The sequence below is a fragment of the Pogonomyrmex barbatus genome, unplaced genomic scaffold (assembly GCF_055798465.1).
Source record: "Pogonomyrmex barbatus isolate J1 unplaced genomic scaffold, ASM5579846v1 scaffold1, whole genome shotgun sequence".
NCBI lineage: Eukaryota > Metazoa > Arthropoda > Insecta > Hymenoptera > Formicidae > Pogonomyrmex > Pogonomyrmex barbatus.
The window spans coordinates 15,370,870-15,392,188 of NW_028297098.1; the positions used below are offsets into that span (position 1 = coordinate 15,370,870).

Here is a 21,319-nt window from a genome sequence, read left to right on the forward strand (position 1 = left end):
CTTATTTCTTCTGTAGGTAACTCCGCTTTCCTTGCGATCTCTCTCCTGCTCTGCCATCCCCTTGCGCCTTCGCCCACCCTTAGTCCACCTGCCCCCTCTCTGCCGCGCGCGCCACCGCGTTTCCTCCGCCTCTCCATCCCCACCAGTCCAGCACATAGGATAGTCTACGCTCTCCGTAGCTCGACACGGTTAGGGTATGGGTGCTTAATATCTTTGTGCCATACCCAAGGCGCCCGTATCCGCCGACAGTTTCTGGAGGTGAATTTCGCCGCGATCGAGTGGCTCGATTCGCGAGACAGAGAAGGAAATCATAACAACCATATGCATATGGGTATGAATAATTACACGAGCGCGAGTTTAACAAAGATAATGCTTAATTTCAATAATACATATTTTCGATTGAAAAAAATTTAATCATGGCAGTTATGTATTTGTAGTTACATGCTAAATAATTCAATATTATATACATGAGATATCTCATTTTGAATGAGAGAACGGAATACCAGCTAACTTTTCCTCTCGACGAGCTTTAATGCGTTTCTTGGCTCCGATCAAGCGGAATGCGAAAAACATCGTACGGCAGGGAGGAGTCTCGGTGCGGAGTCTCCGATTATCTCGTCATAGATGCTTCGTGGCTGGTAGCGACTGAAGGGGAAAAGAGTCTAGCGCTCTCTTCTCTCTTTTGGCCGGTCAACCCCTCATCGGCCCGGTGACCCAGATTCGCTAGGGAGACCCTTCGCGATGCGAATATCGTCGTATGTGTTTACACCGATACGCGTTCGTACGGCCGTACGCACACCTTCACATACACGACCGTATTCGTGCTTACAGATTCCACGGTCCGTAGATACGTTTACTCGAAACAGCTGATCCCGTCGCCTTATAGATCCCCAAATGAAGCGAGATCCCCTGGGCCTATCCTTCATTGAGCACGAGCGCGCAAGCGAAAAGCCCGATTCTCCTATTCATACATTTGCAAATTTTCAGCCTGCATAAACTCCATCCGGTCACGTGTTGTACTCTAATTGACACTTTGCGATTCTCTAAGCGAGAATCGTAATTCATCACGGAGAAGTTCGGGCGAGATATCGCAGCGCATTCTTGCAAAGTTGTTACGCGCGCGTCAGCATCGATCTATCATAATTGTATCGCTCGCATAACCGCGCGCAACGATCTAATAAACGGTCGTATAGATTCGCTACCGACTGCGCGCTAATAATATGGAAAAGATTTATCTCGGGCGAGAGTTGACGAACTGTTATTGCGAACAACTTCGAAACCACCGGGAATATGATAAATCGCGTGCGAACCGGAGTTCTGCCGAGGGATAAAGGCTTAGAAGGCTCGACGGCGACTCGTTCGCGACGGAATAAGAATCGCGTCCTTTGTCTTACGAGTGGGCGATCGATCATGAGATCGATGCGCGTGGTCCGGACAAGTCGGGGACGATCGGCAGGGGACCGATGTTTGCCGCGACCCAAACCACGTCCAATTAGTGGAATTAATACCGGCTGGGCTTTGGGGGAGCTAATGCCTCTGTGTGTGCATACCTACGGGTATGCGCGTCGATGACTGCACTTTCCTTCGTGCGTAATGAAGGACAATCCCGTCATCGTATCTGTACCTCGATGCATTCGCTCGTGGAAGCGCGATCACCGGCCCTCCTCTCTTATTCTGCGGTCACCGCATGAAATTCCGTAAGTCTACAGACTGTGCGTCGGTGCTCCACTGAGTCGTTAAGAAACTTGGCTGGCTAATTTCGCTCGGCCAACACCGCCGGAAAGATCTGCAGTTGTGTTGTGGCACTTTGAAAAAAACCGGCGTTACCGAAGTATTCAATTTCAAAAGCGAGCGTATTACACGAGCGTATTAATCGCAATTACAATATCGATGCAGACACACCACGTGGGATATGTCCCGCGTAATGCGTCGCATTATTTCATTACAACTCGAAAAAAAAAAAAAAAAAAAAAAAAAAAAAAACGATCGCCGATCGGTAGGCCGATTTAAATAAAAGCGTAACGTCAATTAAGCTGAAGCAATGACGCGGCTGAAGTCCGCAGCGCAACGGCGAGTTCTTCTAATCTATTCTTTAGAACCTTTAGAAGAATCTCGATTATCGGAAATTTATTTCGGATATTACGCTCGATAGCACGCATATCCTCCTCCTTCACTCCCCGCCGCCCCCCCCCCCGTCTCTTTCTCTCTCTCCCTGTCTATTTTTCGAAAGCACACCAATATCGCGCGCCTCTTGCTCGCGTTTGGCGCGAGGTTTGGCACGACGGGGAACGAGCGCCGGGCATTTTCAGACAGGCCACCGTGTGATACGCATTGTTCGTCCTGGACGTCGCCGCCGTCGCCACCGTAGTCCCTGTTACCGCTCGTTGCCCACCCCGCTACAGATACGCGCTTAGCGCAACACGGTGTGTTTGCATCGTGCATAGCTGTTACGTAACCCTCGTCATTGTTTGCGCATCGTCGTTACACGCCTATATGGAGAAAGGGAGAGTGGAGGGTGGTTTCGCCGCCGTTGCGAGCGGGTGGAAAAAAAGGAGAAGCGCGCACGCGGACGGATTTTTGCCCACATAGAGAATATACGAGCGCATCTAGACGCAACTGAGCAGACTCGCGTCGGGAGAGGACTGCATCGAGAACAGGCCCGATTGCTCTTTTCGATGTTCACGCCGTGCGCGTTCACTGTATTTCCTCCCCATTCCCCCCCTCCCTCTCTCTCTCTCTCTCTCTCTCTCTCTCTCTCTCTCTCTCTCTCTCAACGGTATGCGTTTCATCGTTGGATAACTCCCGCGGCGGATGAATATCGATCGTTACGAAGCTCTCACGCTGGAATATCGTGCGAATGCCAATTCTACCGTTTTAATTTTGCATCAGCATACGCGGCTATTGGAATCACAATCGCAGAATCAATCGGTAGTCGCCGTAGTCAAATTTGTCCGTTCGCCGGGCGAGAACAACAAGCGGGCGATATGCAAACGAGCGAGTGTCGGCGAAGAGAGACAGAAAGCGAGAGACGGGGAGAGGCAGAGAGGGAGGGAGAGAGGAGGGGGGGAGAGAGAGAGAGAGAGAGAGAGAGAGAGAGAGAGGAAGATCGAGCGAGCAAGCGAAGCGGAGGGTGGGATGGTTTACATTTTCCAGATTGAAATGTTAACCCAGTAGAAAGGTGGTCGGCGTGCGTGTGCATTACGGCCGATAACCCGATAACGCCGAGCTGCGTCGGTGTATGCATCACGCCCTTACATCCAGCATCCCCGTTCTAGTCCGCAATGAAGCAATCACCGTCGATAAGCATTGTACAGGTCCGGCACAATGGACAAGACTTTCCAGCCGCTCTGCCTCCCCTGCCCTCCTTTATCCGGAGCCACCGTATCTCTCTGCCTCCCTAGTCTATGAAATCCCGGCATAATCTTCTCTGATCGAATAGCCGTCCGAATTAAACAGAAGCGGTCTCGTAATTTCTTTTTCATCGCTCTGGTTTCAAAGTTATCTTCTAATTTCGCTGTATATCGAGACGCCCTGTCTCAGTTCGACAGAATAATAAATATATAAATTTAATCAGCGCTTCGGCACGGCTTTACGGCAATTAATAAAAAAATAAAAAAAGGAAAGAAAACATTGACGATATTTTTCCGCACTAAAAGTGTTCGAATAGGAACACGATGAGATTAAACGCGAAAGTTATTGAACAGGCCTATCTTTTATGATCGCTTCATCTGGCGCGCTATATAAGTAGTGGCCTATTTGCAAGCTCCTCATGTAGTTAAGATTAAAAAAATCAATTGTGGAGTAAAGTCGTCAAGAGGCGCAATGCGAGATTTAATTGTTCCGCCACGATGGAGAATGTACGCGGGACCACGATCGAAAGTGTTCCTCGATCAGACAGAAGTTGGCGGGAGCGGGATGAAAAAAAAGGTGATGAAAGTCCAAATAAAGTAGACAAAGGCGCGATGAAAAACGACGGCAATTTTTCTCGATACCGATACCGGCGTTCGGTTTTTCACTGTGGCTTGCGCGCAACTAATTACCCGTATGCCACGTGTTATTATAAATAGCCAATCGTTACCGGCACAGCCGCATTCACGATTCGCCCATAATGGCGTGTTATCGGATAAATAAAACAGATAGCCGGGAGAGAGGGTGCGCCTCGATTATACGTCGGCATCCCCTGCAAACGCAGCTATACTCGCGGCTCGCAATTTCTCGTTATTATTTTAGTACATTCAGACGCGATAGATACACATTGCGATAGATACACAAATTGCGGCGCGCATGCTCGCGCACGCATTATCTCCTGCATAAGACATAGTATCACGGGCGACCGGAATGAATACCTGCCAAATCCGATTCTCGATAAATCCATTAATAACGGAAAAAAAAAAAAAAACTCAACGCAAGTCAGAAAAAAAAAAACTTTTGCCAACGACGGTATAAAAAATGAATGTACTTTAGTCTTTATGTTGGACTTTTATCGAAGTAAAGAAAGGAGAATCGTTAGATTTCCTTTCTCTCTTTTTTTCCTCTCTTGTTTTTTAACAAAAAGTTGAATCATGCCGAAAACGATCTTCTTGTTGATATTGACGGGAGCGGCAGGCAAAATGCGTCTCTGCACGGGGTAGTAGTTTTCGCCACACACGCGGTATTCAAGCTAAATACATTAGAAAGCTCATTTAAATACGACACAATGGCGAAGCCGGGCGCCGTGTCGTCCGGATAAATTCGTTGGCCGAAGTAATACTGTCCACCGCGCGTTTCCTGACGCGTCATCCTCGACGGGACGGGCGTCGCGCGAATCGATATCGTCGCATCGGGTACACGCGGGGGGAACTTGGTCGTTATTCGAGAGATCGCGGGACAGCCGGCACCCGATTTTAATTACTTTAACGACATTTATCCATTTCCGAGCGACGATGAGAGGCGCGACCGGTATTTCGGCGGTTGCGCGCAAGCCCGTCAATACTTTCCCGTGGCAAACGCCGCGGAAGACAATCGCGTTGACACCCCGTGATGGATGTCCCGCCTGCTCAAAATACCCCCTCAGTTTTCCCGCCAATAAAGCCCATTGTAAATGCGAACTATTCGAAATATTAGATCGGCACAGCGATTACGGCCCGTTCAGTCATCGCCGTTGACGCACCGTAATCCTTTCCCACCTCTCTCTCTCTCTCTCTCTCTCTCTCTCTCTCTCTCTCTCTCTCTCTCTCTCTCTCTCTCTCTCTCTCTCTCTTTCATTCTGACATTTACCTCGCATCACCGTTTTCGTACCACACGCGCTTGGTTTTCGCACATCCCGTTTTCTCGCCGCACAAAAAAAAGGAAAAAAAGAAAAAAAAACGATCGACGCTTTGCTTTACGCTATTCGAACACAAGTTAGGAAAAAATTTGTTCTAAGGACAAAACCCTCAAGCTTCGTTACACGAAATTTCACTCCGATAATAACATAAAAAAAAAATACCAATTTTAGAGATTAGTTCTATCATCACGATTATCTAAAAACTTTTCAAAGAACCTGACATTCTGGCGCATAGTTTCGATTGCATATTTTATACGCTATTACATAATAATATAAGCATTTAAGAAACTGTCCATATCGCAAAAGTTTTTAACACACTAATAGTGCCTGCCTCGCGATTGAATTATTAAAGCGCGATAAAATTTCCAAATCGCTCGTAATAATAATCCGCGAGACGAGGGCGGGGAAGAGGAAGGGAAGAAGGGAGACGACGAGGAAAGGGGGAAGGAAAGCGCCACTGGTTTTTAGCCGCGCGAAAGTCTTATTAATCCAAAAGCTTAACGAGATGTTGAAACGCGGCGCTGACGCTGTACCTATTATTACCGCTCAAACCGCGAAGGCTACTCTTCTATCAGGAGCGGACAATCTGACACATACCGCGCGCTCAATGAACAGCCTTACATTGATATTTCAGTAACCGAGCGCGTAAGCAGAAAATCGCGTGCGCCAACAATAACCGCCGAGATATTTCGACACGCGTTCCCTCCGCAACTACGTTACAACCACGCCACGTACAAAAACGCCCGTACTCTCCCATGCGATCCAGCAAAATAAATAAATGAAGTAAACGAGTGAAATAACAGGCACCAAAACGCGGGGTGGGGAAGAAGGGGGGGAGCGAGAGAGAGAGAGAGGGGGGGGAGGGGGAATAAAGAGACTCTTTCCTTTTCCGTTTCGATGACGCCGTCTTCGAAACATCAACGTCGACCTCGACGACGACGTGGAGACGTGTTTGGATTGTTCTTAATCTCCATTGTAATTGCACGCGCGGCCGCTGGGAACTGGCCGGCCAATTTTGAATTTGGATTGTCGGCCCCCGATGATGGATCGGCCTTTTGTACGCGGCGCTGATGATACCTCGCAGATGTATCCACCGCACCCTTTTCGGACGAAACCACTTGCCGGTGATTATCGATTAAGCGCATGCACACACCGCCTCTCGCCGATCCTTTTCCCCCGCCACCCTCCCGTCTTGGACCACCTTTTTTTCTCTCTTCGAATACGCTTTGGTATTTTTTATCTTGAACGCTCGACATCTGGCCTAGATGACTTTCGGAGCCCGTCACGAATTTATACCGACTCCTCCGCCAGTCCGATACATAGCAAAGTCGATCGATTTCATTAATGTGCAATTAAAACACAGTGAAAAGTGAATGAAAACCAATTTCATTTTGAAGATGTCTTGCGACTCGTATAACGATAATGATCTCTTAATGCAATGAATATATTTAATCTAATTTAACTTTGATAAATAGTACATATAAAAATGTTAACTATGCCTTTGATAAAAAAGAAAAAAGTTGATACAAACAAAAGGCGAAGCAAGCGATATCGTTGCAGAATTTAATTCGTAAAAAATAATACATAATATCGACGATGTAATACGCATATTTTGCTGAATTATTTTTTAATTTAAAATTCCACAGTTTATTTCTGAAGTAAGTGTCTCCAGGTCCCAGGTGTCTAATTAATAATATCACATTTCGAATTACTATCGCGATTTTAACGTAATCATATATGCGTATTTCCCGAGTTGCCGGCAAACAAATACGACTGCCCATCGAGACTCGAGATAAGAATTAATCCCGCAAAGCGTGCGGAACGTAACGAACGCGCAATTGCCAGAAAGCACACGAACAGATGTTCCCACTTTAGATAATCCCAGCCTTTTACTAATCTAATCAGCATCATTAAATAAGGAATACATCTAATAATCAATACACACCGCACATGCCGCGCTAAATGAAATCCATGCTATCTCGATAAGGGAAATATCAACGACTTATCACCATCGGGCGAAAGGCGCCCTATCGCTCTGTTAATGGAGTCGGAGGCTTTTTACATTTTAAATAATTGAGCCGGACAAACGTCGCGATAATGCGACTTTTGCATCCCGCGAAAGCACACACCTTGACCGTAACCGCGACTTCTAACCGCACGACGTAAATCACGATTCCGCGATTACCTGCGATCTTCTCGATACGCGAAGGCGCGGCTTGTGTACCTCATCGTAATTTCTCCTCATTTAAAAAGTAACACCGTGCATTTAAACGTAATTACATTAGAGACGGGGACGCGGGGGATACTTTCGCGCGTCACGTCTATTCCCTTCGCGATTACGAGGGGGGAAAGGATAAATGAGCAGGTTGCGGTTACTACGGAGGTACGGGGGAATCGAGTGTCCGATTCGCTCCGGAATCGACGTATACTGTCCACGTGATATCCGCCGCCCATAAGAAGATCGCATATTCGCGTATACGCGGGCCCGGCCGCGGTGAGGTAGCCGCGCAATTTCGCAAAACACCGTAACCGTAATTACTGTTATTGCAGGATATTTAATACACGGGGGCACGTTTTTACTCGTGGCCCACCCCTCGCGAGGAACGAGCAACACGAGCCACGAGATATAAAGCGCTCTCGCGTAGCCGCCAGCTACGAAGGACGAGATACGCCCGGGGTGCCTTCGCCTTTATAAATAATAAATTCGCGCGGGAAACGGCGAAAAAGTTGACGAGAGAAAAAGTGAGAGGGAGAGGGAGAGGGAGAAAGAGATGAAATTGAGCGTCCGAAGGGGACGAGGGAGAGAAGCGACGAGAAGGGGGGGGGGGGGAGAGTAAAAAATTGTGTGCGATGGGGAAAAGTGCGGCAGCCGATATATTTACCGGTAACTTTACCATAAACAACATTCCTCACGAATTGAAAAACGCGTTTCGATAATTCTGTAGAAAAATGCAGGGGAAGCGGAATTCGTTTTGATTTGATCGAATTCCTCGCGTCAAGACAGCAGTGACTTTCACGATGATTTTCTGAAACGTACGCAAGTTCGAACAAGCGTCGTAATTCATTTATTAACTTTTCGTTAATTTTTATAATGGTGCATGCGAAAATTCTGACCAGTGCTGCACTCTAGTGATGCAACGGCGACAACGCTTACGGACCAGAAGCGGTATTAACACGGTGCAAGATGAAAAATTTTATATTACTTAAAACTTCGATTGCATCAAGATTATTTGGACTTATCTTATTAAAATTAGCGCAAATTAAAGTATTTTAAGTTTCGCTTTTGTTTTGGTACAAATTTAAAATTTTAAGTCTCACTTTAGGCCAAAATATCGTTAATGCAATCGAGTCTTCATTATTAACGTATCTATGAGAAATAAATGTATCTCGTTTTCCGTCGAATAAATGAGTAAATAAAAAATTAATTATTTAAATACGTAAAATGAGTTCGTCACTCACCAGCCGCTTTGTCGTTGTCTCGCTCTTTCTGCCACGTCTCTCTGCATCCTTTCAAGGTCACGAAAAGAAAAAAACACTCACTCGCGCGATCGAGTTCCGACATAGTATACGCAATTACAATCGCGATTTTGTACACTTAAAACAAATTAGCTATACGACGATCACATTCTCGGTACTTGGTACTTCCTACTTGGAACTTTCGCGATGCGGTACACTTGTAATTGCGAACGCGAGTTAAAACAATACTGATGACTGATGGTCGAAATTTCGTTTCTGGCATTTCATTCGCTCGGTATTCACGGGCACTCGATACACTCGCGAATTATATACGAATTCACGTTTTAAAACGTGAAAGACGCGAATGCGTCGTACAGATTATGAATTGTCGCGACGCGGTATGAAGTATCATGATGACTACCCACGGTATTTTTGTCGGCCGCCGGATTTATTCGAACTTTTGATCGGCATCCACCGGCCGGATGACATCGATTGCTACAAACGCGATTACCAACACACGCAGCGATCACCGTAGTATTCCCCTCAGCTCACTTCCGACATTTGTAAGTGAAAAAAGATGAAGATCGCGAACAGCCGCACGATCGTCGCAACTCGGCGCGAAACCATCATGGCGCGCATGCGCGCAAAATCTGAATGTTCAAATAATAATTTGACACTTGCTACTCGTGATTGCGTCGTTGTCAATTGTTTGTCAATGCCGGATATTTTATCTTGCACGGAAAAAGATAAATTTTTTTTTATCATGCTGTGACTATAATGCGCAGCAAAATTTGTTAAATTTTGCCGCACCTCGGCAAAAATCAATTGTTAATTTATTATTACACGTCAATAGCTATCTACATTATCAACATTTATATGAAAAGAACGATTGAAGTTACCAATCCCAAAGGTTGGTTCTATATTAATTGCGCAAGATTGCAAGAGATTTTTTTTGCGATCGAAAAATAATGGCCTGTGATTAGTCAGATCAATTTCTTGTGATTTTGCGCGATTATGCAACTAATGTAGAATCAGCCTTATCTATTTGCGATATTAATACCTAATGCTGTCGATAATACCAATTTCTGCAGTATCTTGTTGTCTACATGTCGCTATTAGGTAACTACTTTAAGTGGTAAAAGTCTTGTGACACGAAGGTGTGTTGTATACAATCGCGATCAAAATGCTGTGATCGTCAATTCGCGTACGGTCTATGTTCATAAAAATAGAAACGTATTTTCTGACCTTGTTGGTCTTCATCATCAAACCAAGGCCACTGCAAAAAAAGAAAAACAGAATCGCATCGGAATTTTTTGAGGCCGGATATTCCGACCTAGCTTTAACGTCAACGAATGTTTACATTCCCGAGATTCGTTTCTCGTTAACGCGTAGCTCGAGTAATAGCAGAAATTATTGCAAACAAGTGAGTAACGTTACACTTGCTAATGTTGTTGGACATGAGTCTTATGTTGTTAAGCCACATTAAATAATTTTTTAAACTTTTATTATTTAATTTTTAATTTTCTTTTTAAGAAGGCTATAATATTGTTATTAAATAATCTTAGATTAACCTATGAAGTATTTATGACTTATTTTTTAAATATTGCAAAATATTGTAATTTGCTTCCTTTGATGTTGATATTTCAATAATAGGCCTGTTTCTTTTATCTAAACTTTTTGAACTTTCCTCTATCTATTCTCTCTTCTAACTATCTTTCCTCTTTTTCTCTTCAATAATGGACAGTAAACAGTGAACAATGTAAATTCAGCTAAAAAAAAAAAAATTTAAATGAACATAATAAAAAGAAAGGATAAAATCGGATATCTTCTGCATTTTCTAATTTTTTAGATGCGATAATGGGTAATGCAGGAAGTAATCAGCCTGTTAGCCACCATCACGGCACAACTATAAGTAGAGAACATCGACATAGCAAGGATCATCCACCAGCGTCTCCAGGGAAAGAAGGCCAAGCATTTGTCTTTGATAAAAAACCCAGCCAAAAGCTTGTATTTCAGTCCTCTAATGAAGAAGAAGAGTCATATTTTGCAAAAGTAATATTTACATATCATACACATACACATACATATATATTGTAATTTTATATGAATATGAATAGAGTGGTCAACAGGATGGGGAAGAATTTGGACAGCGACCGAGGTCTAATACAGTGTCTGAAGGAACAAAAGTTGCGGATAGTAAGGTATTACCAACTGTTTTCAAATGGGAAGGAGGAGGAAAACAAGTATATATTAGCGGGACCTTTACTGGATGGAAAACATTACCGATGGTGAAGAGTCATGGTGATTTTGTCACAATAATTGATTTGCCAGAAGGAGAGCATCAGTACAAATTTTTCGTTGATGGAGAATGGAGGCATGATCCTGGACTAGTGAGCATTAAATTTCCAAATTGAATAATTTTATGTGCAACATAATTTCATATATTATGTGTAACATGTTAAACATGGAAATTGTCAATTTAATATTACAGAAAATCGTAGACAATGGCATGGGCTCTAAGAACAATTTAGTTTCGGTAAGAAAATCTGATTTCGAGGTATTTCAAGCTCTTGCAAAAGATAGTGAAGGTGTTACTAGCAGCACTCAGACAGAATATGGACAAGAAATACCACCGCATAAACCTTGGGAGAAGATAACTGGGCCACCTATCTTGCCACCGCATTTGTTGCAAGTTATCCTTAACAAGGATACACCATTATCCGTAAGTTAAATAATCCGTAAGTTAAAGATAAATAATTTTAGCAAAATTTAACTTCTTACGTCATTACGTTATTATCTTTTCAGTGTGAGCCTACTCTTCTGCCTGAACCAAATCATGTTATGTTGAATCATCTCTATGCTTTAAGCATCAAAGATAGTGTGATGGTTTTATCTGCCACGCATCGTTATCGCAAAAAATATGTTACAACTTTGCTCTACAAACCAATTTAAACGTTAAGTCATTCCTGTATTTTTTGGTGCTGTACATTTTTTAACAATCATGAAATAACACAGGTGCCCGAGTGACGCGATATTGGTATGTAAAGCTTTTTACAAGTTCTTTCGAGGCAGGGTAGAAGATAATAATATCCCGGACATAGTTGGTTCGTCACTATGTTTATTATACCTCAGTCATGTGTATAATAATGTAATTACTATTTATTAAAATCAAATATTTTATATTTGCTGTTCTTGCTCGGGAATCTTTTTGAGATATATGTGCATGTTGAAAAGACATGTGATTGCACCTTTATTATTTTTATTTAGATATGCTATTGTTGGTTACTTCCGGCATATACGCGTAAGGCGGCTCCGATCGTGTTCTAAGAAAGAATAGACCCTTAGCAGTCTGGTCGACATGCTCTCCCATAAGTACTATCTGCGAATCGATACATTTGCCTCTCATGTAAGAATCCCAACTGTCGCATTTTGTAGCCGATAATCCTGTTTTCGAATTGATGCTTTCCGTGAAATATACGTATGATCGTCCATGGCTGCATGCCTCTGAAATAAATAGAGAGAATAAGACATTCTTGTTACAAGAATCTGATGCTAATGATGGAAATATTGTACCCATTATCTCGGGAACACAACAGCATCCAGGCTGAACCGCCGTACCAGCGTTGGGGTAAAAGTCTGCTTTCCCTAAGGGTTGAAGAAAGCCTAATACACCACCACAGGAGTGTATGACGTCAACAAATACCGCATCCGTGGGATCCAATCGAGTTTTCTCGGATGCGAGCATGTGGAATCCTGGTAACGCTGGATCTAAACCTGTCACCCTGCTCAATTTTCCGGAAGCTACCGCACCGCCCGCATTCCCGGCCACATGTGCCCCGAGAGAATGACCTTGTACAAGCAATGATAAAGTAACGAAATTATGATTACAAAGAATATTATGCGAGACGACATACCGATAAAATGAACATCTTCCGTCTTCAATCCAGTCTCTTTTACTAGGAAGTCTATAAAGTTGGCGGCGTCAGTTCCGACTCTTACGGTATTACGCATCGGTCCCAAATAAAATGTGCTCGCGGCCAAGGGTTCCCAATCCACGAGGATAACGTTGTAATCGCCGTGAGCGAGAAAAGCTGCTCGAAAGGATATAAATTATATTATCCACGAATGTGTCAAGACTTAAATCACGATTGGAAAAAAAATTAATTGTACCTTCTTTCATATTCAAAAGTCCGGTACTCAAGGCGCTCGATTTCCATCCGTGCGTTATAAATTTCGTTTTTCGTGTAGGCTTGAAATCGGATCCAGTGAGATTCGCGGTATCATTTGAAGTCATCCGCGTGCCTTCTTTCGGATTAGCTCTTAAAAATATTATATAAAAATATTATAGAAGCTAGATCGAAGGAATAACGAAATATTGACGCGATAGTTAACGTTAATATTGCAATTGGATACCGAGTATAGATGATGTAGCCTATTTCTGAGCCATCCAATATGCCTCTCGTTTCACTGTCTGAGATCTTTAATACTGCTACTTGGGGTCGCCCATTACCATCAGGTATAAACATCCAGTCTTCTCCGTATCCATCGTATCTTTGGCGCAAACCACTCTCCCATCGTTCCGAGTATACCGAATATCGCAATATAGCAAGAACGATAATCTGTTTCGATAATAGATTCGATAACATTTTGATACTTATCGTTGTGAGCAAACGAAAACGAATCGCGTGGACCTCCCATTAAAAGACGATCGTGGTGATCAAATTACTGATGCGGCAAGGTGGAGACTCCTTCTTAAATCCTACGGCGGTATCGACGAAAACGCAAGTATCCTGTTGCTCGGCCTAGTTTTTTCGGTTTTATCTCATATATTGTATCGCGAGCGCGGAAGTACTGTCAAGCGGAGATTATAATTACATTCAGAAGGGTGCAGGTTTGTATCGAATCAAGTGATATACCACTTCACGCGTGCATATCATGTCCAACTAGCTTGAAACCGGCTAGCTGATAATTTTACAAATGTTACAAAGAAACTCGATATCGTGGATTATTTGCATTACTTCTTTGATATGCCTTAAAGTATACAATTCGCATTATCTTAAGCAAGTATATCAAAAATACAATGAATACAAAAGAATCAAAATTGTATATATAGTAGGAACATATAATTTATTACATTATTATAACATATTTGTTTTTTTACATTTCAGTAGCATTGTCTTAAGACCCGTACAAAACATTCGCGAATTATTTATTTAATTAGGCTGTGGTCCATTTGGTACTTCAAATATTTTGAGCATAGATTTTCTTTCTCTGATTGGTCAATAAAACTAAGCATTTGTAGTGCTAGATGAACCGCAGCCTTACAAGAACAATATACAATCTTTTGAATCTATTGTTACAATGTTCGTCATATCATATTTTTCTACTTTATAAAAATTGCCGTTGTGTTTATATTTCATAAAAAAAAAAAAAAAAAAAAAAAAAAAAATGATAAGTATGACAGGAAAATGTAGCAATGCACGCGTACAACATCGTAAAATGTTTCTCAATAAAAATGTTGTAACGCATATAGCACTCACGTGTGTCTTCTTTTAAAACGTCAACCATACGTAATTATCAAAAACACGGTAGAGAATTCATTAAACCAAACGTCAAAATTTTTCGTACGTTTACGTTCCTCTTTGTGACTTTCTGCAATGAAAAGCAAATTGTATATCAATGGCATTCTCACAGAAGAGAAAAAACTGAACATTACTCACTTTCCTCATCAACGGTATTTTTTCCAAATTCGCCATAACCAAAGCAACCTACTAAGGGTACTTTGGGAAATAGTCTTTTGAATATTGTCGATTCCACATTACTTTCATTGTACATATCTTTTCCGCGAGCTCTGCACGCAAACATAAATCCAACGGAATGTTTCTTTAATTTCACTTGATCCTTGAATTTCTTTAATTTCTCTTCGACCTGTTCCTTTGTATTGTATTCTTTCTCCAAAATCATAGACCACATCTGTATAGCGCCAGTGATCAGGACAGCGACACAACGTGAATATCCTTTCTCATGAAGACATTGATTTCTTACATATGAATTAGCAGATATACGCTGTGCGTATATATCGTCTACTATACCGCCCCATACAGAAACTTTTCCAATTCCTTTCCTGAATATATGCAAGAAAAAAAATACCATCAAGTATTATCAAATATTAGTAATTATGTACTACAGTTGGATATATCTGGAATATATGATTACAGTCGAATCTCTTTAACTTTCTAATGTCAAGAAAATAGATAAAAATATGATGAATCATGAAAGTTTTCAATGTATAAAATTCGAAATATGAAGAAAAAATTGATTTATAGAGATTTAAACATGATTAATAATACTAATACATTATATATGTATAATTTTATATATATATATAAATTAAATTAAAACATTTTAACTTATTACCTACAATCTGATAACTTTAAAAAAGGATTTTATAATTTACAATGAATGTAAAGTTTATGTTATTTATATATAGTATCAATTATTTTAGTAAGGAGAAAAAAATATTAATGTAAATTCTTTCCTGATTGACTATAAAAATAACTAGTGTGCTCACGAATACCTCAAATTAATCTTTTTTTTCTTCGATTTATAGATGTTTTCTTTAAAGAATAATCAAAAATTCAAATTATAGAGGATTTTAAAAAGGTTCGAGTTAGAGAAATTCGATTGCATATAATTGGTTAAATTGGATATAAAATCTACCTTATTTTTAGATCTGTAGCCAACGACGAAGCTAGAAACTTTGCTTCGGTGTAGCCCTTATAATTACATAATAACATGAAACATGTAGATGTCTCGTGACATGATATGGATGTTTGAAAGTCAGTAAACGTTCTGATTAACTCTTCGGATATTTGTCTTATCAGTGTGAGATTATATTTTGCCACTTTGAACGTTTGTATTCTCACGTTCGGGATTTGCGGTAAAAATGCACATACCATGTTATAAAATGTTTCTTGTTCTATCTCTCTATTATCCATAATAATACCAGTAGTGAACAACATTATAACTTCACAATGTTTAGGTAGACAAGGCTGTAAGAGATCTTAAAGAAATAAAAGATCAATTTCAATAAATCCATATTATTCTACAATAGCAGCAAATAAAAAACAAGATATCATTAAAATTACAACAAAAACATTCAAAAAAATAATTCATTATGGAGTGCAGTAAAATATATTTTTACTTATTGTTGTTGATAAAATCTTATTCATCTGTTTATCTCTTTATAAGATATTCATTATTCAGATACCTTTATATGTCAATAAATAAGAATTTATTTTCATAAAACTTTAAGATTTTATATTTATGAAACTTCATGATTTATATCTATAGTTGTTAAAAAGAATAAAGTATGAAGTATACCTCTTATATTACATGGTGTGTCTCTAGAAAGAAAAAAGAAACCTGCTGATGGTTTAACTCTCATATCTCTTATAAAATTAAGATCTAAGAGTTGCGCTTTATTAGCTATAGACGTTTGTATAAAACAACAAGGGCCTCTTGTACTCTTCTCATTATTTGCAGCTTCTAACCAGGACCTGAAAAGAAATATTCCATATTCAAATTTAGACTGCACTTTTCAATTTACAATTCTCGTTTGCACTGTATTCCAGTACAAAAAACAATCGTGTTAAATATTATCATATATTAATTAACTATCATATATTAATTAACATATATTAATTGAACTTAATTGAACTTTGAAAAGATCTGACATTAAACGCTGTGAAAAGATTTATGTTTGTAAATCATATTCATGTTTATTTATTCAATATACATGCAGAAACCATAACCCTTCAGATCGAATTGACATTCACGAGTAAAATCGAGTGCGGATTGTTAATGAATCATAGACGCATTATACCTGCAAACCATCGCGGCATTTGTCAGGTCTCTAACATTTAGGTATTGAAAGATAATTCTCAGAATATCATAGGTTAGATAGGTCCAATTCGAGTCCAATGTATTCTCGCAGCTTTGCGACGCATCATTATTTTTGGGTAGGGCTGGTGTTTCCTTTCGAGCTATCTTTCGCGCTGGACCCTCCATCCGTCTTTTACAAATTAAATTCGCATCAAATCGGAACTTGTACACAGTATCATAACACAATGGTATACACCGTACAACATACACCACCGAAAGTGGCAAGAGTCAACGTACCCATGATGCAAGTAGGCATGAACGTACCCGTAAACACAAGCATGATGTGTCTCCCTATATATATGTATATGTGAATGTGTAGTATATGCATGTGTAACATAGGCTGATCAGCAGTTTTAATTTTTTTTTTTGTTTTTAAGCATTTATTTTATGCTTTTTCATGTGTTTTGTATAAATCCTTGAATAATCAACAGGTACGTTTATTGACGATTATTGGAAAAAACGAAAACTGCTTCAATCGAATTACATTGACATTTCACAATGACATAAATCGAATGTATACTCGGACCTATAATTACCTAGAAAATAAATATACTGCAACATATATATATATATGCATATTCATATACGCTAACGTCGTGTTTATCTCGACATGGTAGATTTCAACCTAATGTTTATATTGACTAGTCCTTTCTTTATTAAAATTTAAAGAAAATATTACATGTACATTTTTTTAAAAGTATACAAAAGTTTATTAAGATTAAAGCATTTATGAATTTTACAGAATTTGTTAAATAGTTACGTTGTGTCACTCGCTCAAGATAATAATCATCCAGCGAAATATACTCGAATAGAAAGTTAAATTATGTTTGGCATCGTTATAATACCTGGTTGAATATACGATATCGACGCTGAAATAAGCGCTAATATTATTTGAGAACCTTTCGCATCCTGTTGTAGGCGATTCAATTCAACAGGTTGTAGAATTGAGTCTTCTTTCCTACAAGTTAATCAAATTATTATCATTATATATGTACGCAGAAACACATATACATCTTTCTTATTTAACAGATAATACCTTACAACTACCAGACTGTATAATGGTTGACCAGGATTCGCCTTTTTATAATGTTGATTACAGGAGTACACATTGTACGATATCTTATATCTGCTTTTTTTCCTTCTGACGGTTCTTTCCGGCGCTGATTTTATTATAGCGAGCCTTTTGAAAATTTCTGCCAGCGAAGAGGCATTTCTCGGCCCAACCAAGGGATTGAGTAACTTCACGGTTTGTACTTCAGCGCAGTCTTCCTCATTTATGTTTTTATGATCTTCATCATCAATTGTGATGGTCTTTTCTTCGGACCACCTTTTCTTCAGTTCCGTCCACGAATTAGCGCCTAGACGTGTTGTAAAGGAAGGTCGATTAACGATCTCGTGACTGACTAGACTATTAGCATCGTCGTGCGATCGTCTTGCGACGGGACGCGCGCTGCCATGCATCGATGTATTTTCCGTCATTCTCCGCTGGCAGAATCTCTGCTGCCACGAAACATTCTGATAAAAACCATGCCGTAATTGATTCTCCGCAAAGACATGTCTCATTCGATATCCCTCCATGATTGGTATCATGAAATTATTCATTTGTATGGTAAGACTTCTTTGATGAACATTTCCATGATTCCCGAAGGCAACGATTAGATTATGAAATACATTTTGCGTAATCCTATTTTGCATATAAATATCTGGAACGTAATTGAACGGAAACCTGTACGCGTAAGGCAAGCCAATATTTGTTCCATGGTTTAAAGGATGGATTTGGTTTAAAGGATGAAACGATCGCGATGGAGCACCCAAGAGTGAACGTTGATTTTGAAAGAGAGTGTTTCTGTTAACGATAGAAGAATTTTTATAGTGAGACGTATTTTGTCTTACATTAGTTCTAATATCTTTGCAATTCTGTCGCGCGCGTTTGTCTTTCTCCTGCATGTTTAAAAACATCATCCGATTATACTGATACATGCTCTTCTGAGGTTTTATATTCTGTGGTATATATCGCTTGGAAATTTTCTCGCTAATTTCCGACTGAAAGGCAATATTTGGTAACAGATTCAACATTTCCATTCTTGTCATACAGCGTGGCAATTCCTGAATTTCATCATCGGATAGCTCAATCACCTGATTCAAGAGAGAAAAAATTATTTTTAGCAAATAATTTTACAATGCATTATGTATATTTAAGAGTATCTTACTTCATGCTTCGATTTTTTCGTATGCGGCGTCTCATCAATTTGCATCGACGTTATTCGTTTTTCTATATTTCTGGGATTTTCATTCGTGACATTGGAATCGATTATAGAAATTTCCGGAGGTGATACTTTATCATTTCTTTTAGGCAACTGCTTAACATTACGCTGAATGCGAGTACCTGGCCACTTCGATACTTTAAAAACTTCCTTCGTTGAATTACACGATGCATCTCTGAGAATTGTAATATTACCTAACAAAGTCTCGTCGGAAATTATTTCCGGTTTAGAATTTCGAGTCTTTTCTTCGCTATTTGTATCATTCTGTGTTATATTGTTTTGTACTACTCGCGAAGTAGTTGATTTATTTACATTTTCATGACTTTCTATGTTACATAGAATTTGTTCTACTACATCGTGTACTGTATGTTTTACAGTTTCCTCTACAGTAGTTTCTTTATGATCTTTCATGTTAGAACTGACTGCAGGTATATCCTCTAACATATCCTTTACTAAAGCTGTTTTTGATTTCTTTTCATTTGGCTGATTCTGCGATTGGTTGTCGGACATTCTCAATCCATTCTCAGGATCAACAATAATTTTTCGTTTAATTGGAACGGGCTCGTCTGATTTACACTTATCTGATTCTTCGTAGAAGTAACGTTGTATATGGTAGCCATAATGTGTTAATTGACTATAAACCCTATATTCTTCCATGGTGCATATTGAATCATCAATTAAGATCTTGTATGCTTGCTCAATTGAACACGATATCCCATTCCAAATGAGTTCAAGAGAATTCTGTAACAGATATGAGAAGATATCAAACTCTGAGGCAGTGAGTAACTCTCTATAAAATTATTAAAAAATACAATGTTCTATAAATTATGAGAAACATACTGCTTCTATAAGAAATAATGCTTCTTCTGGTAATAAGTATAAAGAACCATTCTTTTCTGAGCCAAAATTGCTCCAATCCTGACCAGATTTCTTAGTAACAAGAGCTCTCTTTTGAGATGAAATCCATTCGGCACTGGCTAATTCTGAGATACGTTCAACTCTCTCGATATGTAACAAGTCCTTTTGATTTTTAATTCCCTTTTCAATCTGAACATTTTGTAGCCAAGAATTATCAGGCTCAAAGTGCTTGTTTCCAATTTTGGGTAGAATTTCCTCAGATCTTTCCCATTCCTTCAATACACAATTACTAATACCCTTGTTACGTAGCATTTCTTTGGCTCTGTTTTTAAAAAAAAAATATAAATTTCTGTTTGATTGACTAATGTCCGTACTAATGTAAATTAACTTGAATCTCAGTTTAACTTGCTATCTTTTTTTAATTCTAAGAATTTTTTTTAATTCTTAGAATTAAAAAAAAAAATAAAAAGTAGATTAAACCCAGATTAAAATTAATTCACTTTGATAGAAATGGATCTTAGTAAGCTTGATTAACTAACTCCTTTATGATAAACTTGTACAAAAATATTGTAAATTACTGCAGACTCACGTTAACGTATTGCACGGTAATTTTCCAAGTGGTTTATCCATCGTATCTATTGTAATTAAATATTTACAGGGAGCAGAGCTGTGGAATACATGAAACCCGATGCGGGATATGCATATTGAAATTCTCTCCCGTTGTTATTCAAAAATTGTACGCAGTGCTCAAATAACAGAAGCCATACCGGTGAATTGCAACAAGATCAATGTCAATTTGCGTCACCCTATACACCATGATAGTTCGTACATATTAATTCTTGATGTTTGTCCTTTGTAGCTGACCTCTTTGTACCTTTTTATCCTTGCTCCTTTTCTCTTCGATGTCGAATTATATATTCGTTTCATCTCAAAAGTGTAAAAAGTGCAATCTAGTGCAGCTACAAAGAATACTCCCATCTTATTGTTTGTTTTTTGTAGCTGAACTTTTTCCACTTTTTCGCCCTCTCTTTCTTTTTTTTTCCGACACGAGATATATCTGTCTCATTTTGAGTGCAAAAAAATGTATCACAATGTAGCTACAAAGAACACGAAGAAGGTTTGATTCTAGGAAAAACTAGAGACTCTCTAATAAGAATCATGACACGATGCAGATATTTCTGATTGGTCCGCCATTTTTAACAATTCCTGTCTATATTCTAACTTATATTTGTGTTATTTTTTTTAATTTAAATAATACAATTAGAAAACAAACATTTTAAAGATATTAATGAATAGATTTTTTACATTATATCACAAATAATGCATAACTAATAAAGTTATACATGATTAATATTTTTTTTTAGCAAAATAATGTTTAAAATTCAAGTATATGGAAAAAGAAATAAATATAACTTTTTGTTTTTGAAATTTATTTCAAAATATACTATGCATAGCCATAGACTTAGATATTTCATATTTATTAGATATTTAT

The 21,319-nt window shown here is 39.3% G+C and overlaps 4 protein-coding genes across 7 annotated transcripts; 1 reads left to right on the top strand and 3 right to left on the bottom strand.

Annotated features, from left to right (window-relative positions):
- The first annotated feature begins 9,869 nt into the window (after positions 1–9,869).
- alc (5'-AMP-activated protein kinase subunit beta-1) lies at positions 9,870–11,943 on the top strand. Of its 2 annotated transcripts, none has more exons than XM_011649964.3 (5): positions 9,870–10,184; positions 10,611–10,813; positions 10,891–11,151; positions 11,253–11,483; positions 11,567–11,943. In XM_011649964.3, the coding sequence occupies exons 2-5, from the start codon at positions 10,619–10,621 to the stop codon at positions 11,711–11,713; spliced, it is 834 nt and encodes a 277-aa protein (XP_011648266.1). In that variant the 5' UTR covers positions 9,870–10,184; positions 10,611–10,618; the 3' UTR covers positions 11,714–11,943. The 2 variants fall into 2 exon arrangements, with proteins under 2 accessions (XP_011648266.1, XP_011648265.1); XM_011649963.3 differs by having other exon boundaries at positions 9,871–10,184; positions 10,879–11,151.
- LOC105434287 (pancreatic triacylglycerol lipase) lies at positions 11,860–13,717 on the bottom strand. 2 transcript variants are annotated; one of them, XM_011649962.2, is made up of 5 exons: positions 13,175–13,717; positions 12,932–13,080; positions 12,676–12,852; positions 12,335–12,610; positions 11,860–12,265 (listed from the first exon to the last, which is right to left on the bottom strand). In XM_011649962.2, exons 1-5 carry the CDS (start codon positions 13,405–13,407, stop codon positions 12,021–12,023), a joined length of 1,080 nt encoding a protein of 359 aa, XP_011648264.1. In that variant the 5' UTR covers positions 13,408–13,717; the 3' UTR covers positions 11,860–12,020. The 2 variants fall into 2 exon arrangements, with proteins under 2 accessions (XP_011648264.1, XP_011648263.1); XM_011649961.2 differs by having other exon boundaries at positions 11,860–12,610.
- Positions 13,718–13,871: 154 nt separating this feature from the next.
- On the bottom strand, positions 13,872–17,142 carry LOC105434302 (F-box only protein 22-like). Its single transcript, XM_089085541.1, has 5 exons — positions 16,647–17,142; positions 16,145–16,320; positions 15,482–15,824; positions 14,482–14,885; positions 13,872–14,413 (listed from the first exon to the last, which is right to left on the bottom strand). The coding sequence occupies exons 1-5, from the start codon at positions 16,829–16,831 to the stop codon at positions 14,322–14,324; spliced, it is 1,200 nt and encodes a 399-aa protein (XP_088941667.1). The 5' UTR covers positions 16,832–17,142; the 3' UTR covers positions 13,872–14,321.
- Positions 17,143–17,336: 194 nt separating this feature from the next.
- On the bottom strand, positions 17,337–20,957 carry Tsen54 (tRNA splicing endonuclease subunit 54). Of its 2 annotated transcripts, XM_011649965.2 has the most exons (5): positions 20,417–20,956; positions 19,810–20,149; positions 18,916–19,710; positions 17,742–18,841; positions 17,337–17,663 (listed from the first exon to the last, which is right to left on the bottom strand). In XM_011649965.2, the coding sequence occupies exons 1-5, from the start codon at positions 20,455–20,457 to the stop codon at positions 17,522–17,524; spliced, it is 2,418 nt and encodes an 805-aa protein (XP_011648267.2). In that variant the 5' UTR covers positions 20,458–20,956; the 3' UTR covers positions 17,337–17,521. The 2 variants fall into 2 exon arrangements, with proteins under 2 accessions (XP_011648267.2, XP_088941614.1); XM_089085488.1 differs by lacking the exon at positions 19,810–20,149 and having other exon boundaries at positions 20,417–20,957.
- Between the last annotated feature and the right edge of the window lie 362 nt (positions 20,958–21,319).

Excerpts from the sequence above, each read along its gene's own strand:
- alc (XM_011649963.3), top strand. The coding sequence starts at position 10,619 with ATGGGTAATGCAGGAAGTAATCAGCCTGTTAGCCACCATCACGGCACA. Across the intron at positions 11,152-11,252 it reads GGAGGCATGATCCTGGACTA|AAAATCGTAGACAATGGCAT; the intron begins GTGAGCATTAAA and ends TTAATATTACAG. Across the intron at positions 11,484-11,566 it reads ACAAGGATACACCATTATCC|TGTGAGCCTACTCTTCTGCC; the intron begins GTAAGTTAAATA and ends TTATCTTTTCAG.
- LOC105434287 (XM_011649961.2), bottom strand. The coding sequence starts at position 13,407 with ATGTTATCGAATCTATTATCGAAACAGATTATCGTTCTTGCTATATTG. Across the intron at positions 13,081-13,174 it reads GGCTACATCATCTATACTCG|AGCTAATCCGAAAGAAGGCA; the intron begins GTATCCAATTGC and ends AATATTTTTAAG. Across the intron at positions 12,611-12,675 it reads GGAAGATGTTCATTTTATCG|GTCATTCTCTCGGGGCACAT; the intron begins GTATGTCGTCTC and ends TGCTTGTACAAG.
- LOC105434302 (XM_089085541.1), bottom strand. The coding sequence starts at position 16,831 with ATGGAGGGTCCAGCGCGAAAGATAGCTCGAAAGGAAACACCAGCCCTA. Across the intron at positions 15,825-16,144 it reads CACACCATGTAATATAAGAG|ATCTCTTACAGCCTTGTCTA; the intron begins GTATACTTCATA and ends TATTTCTTTAAG. Across the intron at positions 14,414-14,481 it reads AAATACCGTTGATGAGGAAA|AAAGTCACAAAGAGGAACGT; the intron begins GTGAGTAATGTT and ends TTTTCATTGCAG.
- Tsen54 (XM_011649965.2), bottom strand. The coding sequence starts at position 20,457 with ATGGATAAACCACTTGGAAAATTACCGTGCAATACGTTAAC. Across the intron at positions 19,711-19,809 it reads CATTATTTCTTATAGAAGCA|AATTCTCTTGAACTCATTTG; the intron begins GTATGTTTCTCA and ends TATCTGTTACAG. Across the intron at positions 17,664-17,741 it reads TACAGTCTGGTAGTTGTAAG|GAAAGAAGACTCAATTCTAC; the intron begins GTATTATCTGTT and ends ATTAACTTGTAG.